Genomic DNA, 9,402 nt, shown 5'->3' with positions numbered 1-9,402 from the left:
CTTCCGGCTCCGGACCAATAAAACAAGAGGGAAGAAAAAGGATTGGGGCCTAGCGTAGCGCCGGCCTCCACCTTCCTTCCTTCCTCCCTTCCTTCTTCCTATCGCGCGCCATTTTGACCCATAGGCCCCTTCCTTTACTCTTTTCTACCACTCTGCCACCGACTCCTGCCTCCTCTTCCCCTTCCCCTTCCCCACCACCATCCTCTCGCCGCCGACGCCGCCGCCGCCGCCGCCGGGGATGGGAGGGACGCACTTCGCGGACGACGACCTCGCCCACGAGGCCACGGGCGACGGAGATGTGGGCCGCCGCGACGTGGGCAAGATGGAGCACGGGTTAGGCAGCGTCCTCTCCCCTCCCCTCCCCTCCCCTCCCCCCTTTTGATGCGATTCGTCCTTCCCGGGGATCGAATTTGCTCGATTCCGCGCGATTGCCCCGTCTTTCCGTGGCGTCTGCCGCGCGATTTCGCTCCTTTGCTTGGTCCGATTGGTCCATTGCTTCGTCTCGCGGAACATCGTGATCCATCTCTGGTCTGCGCAGGTGCGAGCATTACCGGCGGAGATGCAAGATCGTAGCGCCGTGCTGCAAGGAGGTGTTCCCCTGCCGCCATTGCCACAACGACGCCACGGTACGCTGCTAGTGGTTATTGTTTTGCTCGCCAGGGCCGCATAATTATCGTGCTCGTCCATGTGGAAACCAACTCACCATGGTCCTGCAGTAATTGGCACCACTTGCTCCACATACAGTTTCACTGGGATGCTAAACAATTATTGATTACTGCACTATCAACCTTGTTTTGTTTGTAACAAGCGATACAAGATATAGGGTTAGTTCGTGCTTGAGAGGAAACTGAATCCGCCAGAAAGGCCCCATCGTCCGTACTCCAAACAAGTCTAACATGGCAACCTCACAAGTTGAGTTGGTTCGTCCATATCGAATCGCCATGACTCTAAATTCTGATTAGTTTTGATCTTAATTTCGTCCATTTAATCCCTTTGGACTTGTTTGGTTGAAATTATGCACGATAAGTCGTCGTGTGACATTGCAATGACTGGTAAAATATAATCTTCAGGGTGCTGGCGAAATAAATGTATAAACATAAGTTAATCTTCTTAATAGATCAAAACCGTAAATTAGCAAAATGGAAACTTGTCAGACTCATTGAGAACAGTTGCTCTTATTGGAGTCTAAACATTTCCATTGGAAAAAAATAAATAGAAGAATTAAACCAAGGGGGAAGACGCCTCCCTGACTTATTCTTAAAGTGGGGCGATTTGCTCTTCCTAGGGGTATCATATTTGTTCCGTGTAATTGCCCCATCTTTCCGTGGCGTCTGACGCGTTTCTTGGCGCGATTTCGCTCCTTTGCTTGGTCTTTTCCGTGGCGCTCTTGTTGGAGTTTAAACATCTTCTCTTGAAAAAAAAAGAATTAGACCAAGGGGGAAGACGTCTAACTTAAAGTGGGGCGAGTCCTCGAACCCGGGTGGGTGGGTGGGTGGGTTCACAACCATGTGTGCCCACCAAGGCACCCTGGGAGAGTTCTCTTTCCCTTTGAAAAATGGCAACTGCTAGATGTTGACAGTTTGCATAGAGCAGCTAACGAGCAACAAACTGCATTTATTGAATTTAACTAGTTTTAATGGCATTGTCTTCACTGTAGGCTTTGGGTGATCGGCATAATATATGTCGCCAGGATGTTGAAAAAGTACGCCTCGCAAGCCCTTTCTTTTTCTGTACAATCAGTAGACCTCAGTAGGTTCATAAATTCTGAATGACCGGTTGTCCTTTTTGCTACAGGTAGTGTGTGTACTCTGTGATACTGAACAACCGGTACGACTTAAATACTAGTACAAACTTTTTTTACTTTGTAATCATGTCTCGCAGGATGTCATTATGCTCAAACTAAAACTCTTGTGTTGTTCAGGTGTCACAAGTGTGTGTAAGATGTGGAGTCAATATGGGAGAATACTTCTGTGATGTATGCAAGTTTTATGATGATGACGTATGTCTCAATTTTGTTTTCTGTGGTTATGTACTTAGTGTGGTTCGTATCAGCTGATGTATTGTCTTTTGCTACAGACAGAGAAAGGGCAGTACCATTGCCATGATTGCGGCATATGCAGGTGAGCTCTAAACGCTATCTTCATTTATATCTTATCAAGCAAAGTCTTAACCCTGTTTCTATTCAAATCAACCAGGGTTGGCGGCAAGGAAAACTACTTCCACTGTGCAAAGTGTGGTATGCTATAATCATGCTGGCTTTGTGTTAACTGTTGTTCCAGGCTCATGACAATGCCATGATTGATTTGTGCCTTTGAGTAATCACATGATGCAGTAGCATAAATACTTTTTCCTGAAACTTTCCGTTCTCCTGCTGGAACTGGAAATCAACTTGTGTTCTTTTTGTAACTGCAATGGATCATGCCTTAATAATCGTGGGAAACAGTTGACGATAATCTCATGAGCCTATTTGTGTACAATTTGTCCACTATCTAGTCCTAGTCATGTAATGTCTAGGTTATAGAAAATTTACCAATAAAGAAAGATCCCTGTGTAAATTAAAAAGTTATCTTTGTTTACTTGTATTTTAAATCTGCCGACGGTACATATGATGTGCAGGATGAATTCTTGTCTAGTAATACTAATATCAATATGTTCAATTTCGTTACTATTTGTTCTGCAATAAATAGGGTCATGTTATGCTGTTGCGTTGCGTGATAACCATCAGTGTGTGGAGGATTCAATGAGACAGAACTGCCCAATCTGTTATGAGGTAACATCAGGAGCTTGTACTGTTTCACTTATTGGAACTATTGAGATGTTAATAGTGAAATTTTCTGTGCAGTATCTGTTTGATTCATTAAAAGGAACAAGAGTTCTAAACTGTGGACACACGATGCACATGGACTGTTTCGCTGAGATGGTGGACCATAATAAGTAAATCCTTTCACTTGTGTTAACATGGAGATATATGTGTACCCAGTTATTCCCTTTTTTTTTAACCTCTCCGATGTTGTCACTTCTGTTGTAACTATTTATTGGCTTATGATGCTGCAGATACACTTGTCCAATATGCTCCAAGACAGCTCTTGACATGACACTTCACTGGGGCATGTTGGATCAAGAGGTATAACATTTATTTTCTAATTTTAGACATGTGCATTACAACAATCACTCAACAAATATTCATTGTATTCTGACTTTGTGATGCATTGATGCTCTGGACAGCTTTTAATATTTAGATATAGTTTGGAGCTTGCTTCAATAATGAGTTGCTTTTCCTTTTGTAGATTGAAGCAACAATTATGCCTCCTGTATATCGTTACAAGGTATTCTCTTGTGATTGAACTATTTAGTCCAACCAGACATAGCTTACATTGCCAAACTGGTTTGTGCTAGTTTTTCTGCCATTTATTTTATTGACAAATTAGCTTTCTCACAGAAGATGTGCATCCAATGGTGGAAGTTCCATTATATTGTGTTTTTGATCTATCTGAACCTTTGAAGATATGAGACGACCATTGTCATGCCAACTGTCACACATTAGTGATATACTCCCTCCGTTCCTAAATATAAGATGTTTTAGATAGTTTCAATGTAGACTACTATACGGATTGAAATGGGTGAACATACACATTAAAATGGGTCTAGATACATGTGAATCAGAAAAATGCTAGAACATCTTATATTTTGGAACAGAGGGAGTATTTTTTGTGTGGATAGTAGTTGAGTCAGGCTAACAGTGGTTTGCCCTTGTGCTAAATTTTCCAGGTTTGGGTTCTTTGCAATGACTGCAACAAAGTGTCAGAAGTGGACTTCCACGTGATTGGCCATAAGTGCAGCCATTGCAACTCATACAACACTCGATCGACGTCGCGGCCTGCAGATTTATCAGGAAGCAGTTCTCCGTCGACAACAGACTCATCTTAAGACAACCTCCTGTAGAGAATACATCATACTGGTGTATCACCTGGTCTGTGCAGCCAATGCCAGAACCATACACATAGAAGAAGAAGCATTGTTTCGCGGCATTGCCCGTGTAGTGTCAGCCCCATCCCTGGGCCTTCGCCGCTTTACCATTCTGCCAAGATTCAATTCATCTCTTGAATTGTCAGCTATTAGTGTATTGCTGCGAACAGCGTTGCTTACCTGTAAGTCTGTCTTAAATCTGTAATACAGCACCATTACTCTGTATCACCATGGATGAAGCCCAGCATATGCTATATTCCCCAGGAGTTGAATTCTGAGCTACTGTAATCCATGGGAATTGTGTGTACGCTGCTGTTGTCAGGTCCCTCATTGTATCATCCTCACAATTTGAGAGAAGTTTATTAGATTTTTACACCAAATCTTTTGAGCGTGCTGTGTTGAGGTTTGGTTTTCATCACTCTTCTAGTACAAACCTTTTTGTCCATTTTGATGACAAGTATTTTCGGACGGAGGGAGTACAAACCATTGTCAGTTGGCTAAACCGTATCTTACCTGCAACTGGTATGCATCCTGTATTCCCAGTGCCATGCTTGTCGTTTTTCGTTCTCCGCGACAACAAAAGCCATGTATTGCTCTCCTTAGGTTGGAATTTTAAGGAGAAAATTATGCAAAATAGGGTTCTCTCAAGGTGAATGTGAAGATGAAAGGGTGACGATTCATTTGAGTGATGATAGACACAGCTATTACCAGTAGGCATTAGTTTCTGTCCATGTCCAAAACTGGAATTTAAATCCTTAAAAACTGGGTAGGATGTCGTTCAAGGATAGAGGATAGAATGTGATATATTAGGATCTGATGGGACTGCACACTTGCTACACATGGATGATATTGGTTGTTGTTAGGGTTTCAGGTAATCACCAAGCTAGCTAGGCTTATCAAATAATAAAGAGCCAAGGAATAAGATCCTCTTAGGTGTCGGCACCTCAAGGCTGGCATATGTGCATCAGCAATGTACAGTAGCTAGGTTAGGTTTTCGTGATCCACATGTCAATTTGCCAAAGAATTAGAATCAAGTACTGCCTCCGTTTGAAAATAACTGAAGTGGTTTTACTTCAAATTTGAACTGCCCGGAAATAACTGACGTGGTTTTACAGTACTGTTCAAATGCACTACTAGGCGCTTCCACACCTCTCCAGTAGCATTTCAAAAGTATTTGCTACATCTCTGGCATACTCAGTCGTACATAGAATGTGGCGGTACTCTTTCTGTCAGTGGGCTACACATGTATACTTGAGAATTTATCCTTTTTCGGCAATGTCGGGTGCGTGCTAACTTGATCTGAAGAGCTGCACTAAACATTCTTCTTGCAGGAGCCATGGCTAGCCCTTGAGAGGGTGAGGAGCCAAGAATTGATGAAGAACCATAAGATCCTTGAGTAGCTAGCTATGGAGATTGCCACTACATAACACTAGCCTTTTCTTTCCAGGTGAAGAGCATCAAGGCAAATCTAGAGGATAAAGGATATCTCTATCAAGACATATATTCCATTCGTAAGTGCCGGGATGTTTGCGTCATGCGTTAAAACTGCAGATTTTTTTTTTGAAAATAACATCCTGGTAATATATATCTGACTTTCTGTAGATGCTTGTACCACCAATCCACCATACATGTAGCAACTGTGTGGCGCCACATGCAGCATCTCTCTCTCCCTCTCCCCGTACTTTCCTTGCTTTGGCAGAGCTTTGTAGGATCGATTCGGTGAGGATGTCAAAGAAAAAGCAAGGATGGCACCGTCGTCGGTATCGCGGCGCCTCATATCTGATACGGCCAAGAGATGATGATGATGGGCGTTTCTCAAAGCCCAAGCAGCTAAATCTTGAGAGAGAAAAAGCAGGCAAGTTGGACATATTCTGTGCTTACAGATAAGGCAGTGTGAGTGATGAGAGATTGAGAGCTCTGTCGACGATGCTATTCTCTGAACCTGTGGCGACTCATCGCCGGTTAACCAGAAACAAGGTGAGCCTGAGGTTTCCTTACAAGCAAAGTATTGGCCGTACCATATCGGCATTCCGCGTCATTGTTGATACGGTTCTTGTTGTCGCACATCATCGACACGTTTTCACCATTGCAAGCTTCTGTTCATCTATACTTTGGTGAAACTGACAGGAGCACTGTCTTTCAATTAAGTAGAAACGAGTCCCTGAAAAAATGGGCAATTAAGTAGAATAGAGTGACCTAGTTTGTTAAGTAAAAACCTTTTCTTAGCGCTCTTTGTTAAGTAAAAACTGACAAAGACCAAGTTGTTCATCTGTTTGTAAACACATGAATTTCTTTTCTGCTTTCCTTTTTGAAAACTCAAACGAGGAGAGAAATCTTGAAAAAAAAGGGGGGGAAATCTGCCTTGGAATTTCGTACTGAAATTTCATCCCATTGGCTTGGGCGCTTTGAGATAGTATGCATGAGTACACTATCGATGATGAGATTCATATTCCGACCTTCTTACTTTCCGGATTTCTACTCGATGCATGGGTGGATCGTAATCTGTGGCCTGTGCATTCTATCACCCATTACCATGAATTAAGATTGACCACCCCTTCCAGGTCTTAATTAGTTCTCCTGAAGATTAGTTGCCAATAGATAGATGGATTTCAAAAGCAGGACCTCTCCATAGGCATATATACGAGAGATTCCCTCTAGCTAGGTCAACACTTAGAAAATCGATCGGATTATTCCAGTCGCGTGTTTGGGTCCATGTTGATCAGAACCAACACGGCTCCACGCGTGCATTATCTAATCTCATCTCCTCTTGGATACCAACCAAAATATGCTTTTGAACAAACCAATGGCGCCAATACCAGGCCTGCTAGCTAGGAGCTTTCATTTATTTTTTCTATAGAAAAATCCAAATTGCTCTTTGTGCAATGTTAAAGATGGCTGCTAGACCACACTGGTCTGTTCCAAACACTTCCGGATCTTACTTGCACTGGATATTCCAACCCATGCATGCATGAAGGACACCCTGCTAGCTAGTGCATAGAAAGAAGCACTGCCCTTTTGTAGCTCTATAAAAGGAAGCCACCCCTCTGCTAGCAAACCATCCAGGTTTCCTCTTTGGCACAACACAAGGCAGCAACAACTAGCTACTAGCTACTCAAAGGCTCCATCACATTTCAAAGTCCTCTTCAAACTTCAAAGCAAAGCAGGCCTAGAGATCCGTGCACGTACACACATAACCCATTAGAAGAACTTATTTAGAAGGCAGATGGATCGCGTGATGAAGCTGGCGTCGGAGAGAGCGGTGGTGATCTTCAGCCTGAGCTCCTGCTGCATGTGCCACACCGTGGCGCGGCTCTTCTGCGACCTGGGTGTCAATGCACTGGTGCACGAGCTCGACCAAGACCCCAAGGGAAAGGAGATGGAGAGAGCTCTCCTCAAGATGCTCGGGAAAGGCCCGTCTGTTCCGGTGGTGTTCATCGGCGGGAAGCTTGTCGGCGGGACAAACAGGGTCATGTCCATGCATCTCAGCGGCGAGCTGGTCCCAATGCTGAGGAATGCAGGTGCCCTCTGGCTTTAGAGGAATGCAGGTGCCACTTGGGAAAAATAAAATTTTGTCAAAGAGTGTCAAGTATATGCATTTCCTTAGAATAACTTAACTAATGGCCTGGTTAGTGTCGATCGAACAGGTTTTTTCAATCCTGTTCCGGCAATAGCAAGGCTTATAGCTCGCTAGGAGCGAGTTTTACGTACGGGTGATGTTCGTGTTGTAATCCCAGTGCTATTTGTGCACTCAGGTGTACAATCATCGTTTTTCAAAGAGCTAGCTGATAAATATAAACAGTTCATTATCAATGGCACATGCCGTCTTTAACCTACAAGTTTTGTAGTTGCATTTTTTTTTGAAAGATCCAGCAATCGCTGGCTTTTCATATCATTAGCAGAAATCAATGGGAAAACAAGGGTGCGTTGGAGGGTCCTAAGACCAGTACAGAAAAAGATTACAACAACCTTGTTTCGGCCAAAGCTTTGCTGACCGAAGGAAGAGTGGAATTACAATGGCCTATATCTCATGGCGGATCCCAGGAGGGGCTCTCCAAGCATGATGCGCCCGCCTGCCGCCAAAGATGCACTGAATTTTCGATGGCCTTTGCAACGTCCCTTGCTGCCGCCAGTTTTGTAGTTGCATTGCATATTGATCATAGTAGCTACGTACTAGTTTACTATCGTCTCCTGTTTGTTATTTATAATTATTTTCCATCACACATATACATCGGCACCTCCCCTGATCTGGCGGTGGTGGTCCAGCTGCTGTTCGAAGGCTGGCTGACGGCTTGGTCGGCGATGCAGCATCAACGGCGGCGACGCGAATAGGGAGCGGGAATACTACGGCTTTGGCTTGCCACGTCTAGGCGCCATCGGCCTCTACTACAATGGCTCTGTGGCACGTGCATGCGTACAACGTGTTGAACCTCCCGTGATGACGTTCGCCTCTCCGGCCGTGAGGTGCGGCATTTCGTGTTTAGAAGAGCATGGCTTTGATGATGTGGTGATGTCCTTTTCCGGTCCTGTATGTCATGGAACGGTTTGTATTTTAATTTCCCGTGATCATCGTGTGCAGGTGTTCCCTTCCATGCAACATGCTTGTTCGGCAAGTGGCGATGATAATACACGGCGACTTCGGTTTGGTGGTGCGCTCCGAGTACCATGACTTGAGCTATTGGAAGAAAACCCTAGATTTGACCTTCTTTGGTTGTACCTTATAAATGGCGGTGTTTTACGCTACACGCCCTTGTTGAGAGCATTTCTTTGGACATTCCTTAGACATGCTCTCCGGGATGAGAACGCTAACCCGATCTTCAATTGTTGGATGGGAAACGTTTGGAATCGGCGCACCGGCCGAACGCTTCGGCCGGTCGTCTTCTCGCACACGCATTTATCTCTCTCGTTCTTTATTTTAGAAAAAAAAAGCATCGCAGTTCATTCATGGCTACTGCAGCCTTCGCCCACCGCCTCGCTGAGCGCCTCCGGGCAGATCCGCGCAGTTCCTCCAAGCCGGCTTGCCTCCCCTGTCGGATCTCGTCCGCAGGCCGTCATGGAGTCGCCGGCCTCCCCTTCCCGTCGGCATGGGGGCGATCCCTTTTGGCCTTTTTCCGTTTCCTCACCTGTTCCTCCTCCGGCGAGCAGGCCGCCGCCTCCCATGCCACCTCCTCAACAAATCTCCCACGCCCTCGCATCCGACGCCACCGGTGTTGGAGACGAAAAGCCACGACCAGAGACGGTGATGTTGCAACCGGCAACGAGAAAAGCTACTACCGGCGATGAGAAAAGCTACGACCGGTGACGAAAAAAGCTACGACCAGAGACGATGACGTTGCAACCGGCGACGAGAAAAGCTACGACCGGCGATGAGAAAGTGGGTCGGCCGTTGCGCAACATTAAAAGCTGCAACCGACGATCGATAATGCTACAACCGGCATT

At 45.1% G+C, this 9,402-nt stretch overlaps 2 protein-coding genes across 2 annotated transcripts; both read left to right on the top strand.

The window, feature by feature from the left end:
• Positions 1 to 238: 238 nt before the first annotated feature.
• Positions 239 to 4,348, top strand: LOC119307884 (E3 ubiquitin-protein ligase MIEL1-like). Its single transcript, XM_037583980.1, has 12 exons — positions 239 to 333; positions 539 to 626; positions 1,658 to 1,702; positions 1,795 to 1,827; positions 1,922 to 1,999; positions 2,077 to 2,120; positions 2,196 to 2,236; positions 2,688 to 2,770; positions 2,843 to 2,934; positions 3,055 to 3,124; positions 3,288 to 3,326; positions 3,769 to 4,348. Exons 1-12 carry the CDS (start codon positions 239 to 241, stop codon positions 3,925 to 3,927), a joined length of 867 nt encoding a protein of 288 aa, XP_037439877.1. The 3' UTR covers positions 3,928 to 4,348.
• Positions 4,349 to 6,879: 2,531 nt separating this feature from the next.
• Positions 6,880 to 7,737, top strand: LOC119305305 (putative glutaredoxin-C14). Its single transcript, XM_037581869.1, has one exon. The coding sequence runs from the start codon at positions 7,190 to 7,192 to the stop codon at positions 7,499 to 7,501; it is 312 nt and encodes a 103-aa protein (XP_037437766.1). The 5' UTR covers positions 6,880 to 7,189; the 3' UTR covers positions 7,502 to 7,737.
• The last annotated feature ends 1,665 nt before the right edge of the window (positions 7,738 to 9,402 follow it).

Source organism: Triticum dicoccoides, chromosome 5B, assembly GCF_002162155.2.
Source record: "Triticum dicoccoides isolate Atlit2015 ecotype Zavitan chromosome 5B, WEW_v2.0, whole genome shotgun sequence".
Taxonomy (NCBI): domain Eukaryota; kingdom Viridiplantae; phylum Streptophyta; class Magnoliopsida; order Poales; family Poaceae; genus Triticum; species Triticum dicoccoides.
This window is presented reverse-complemented; position numbering and strand designations above follow the sequence as displayed.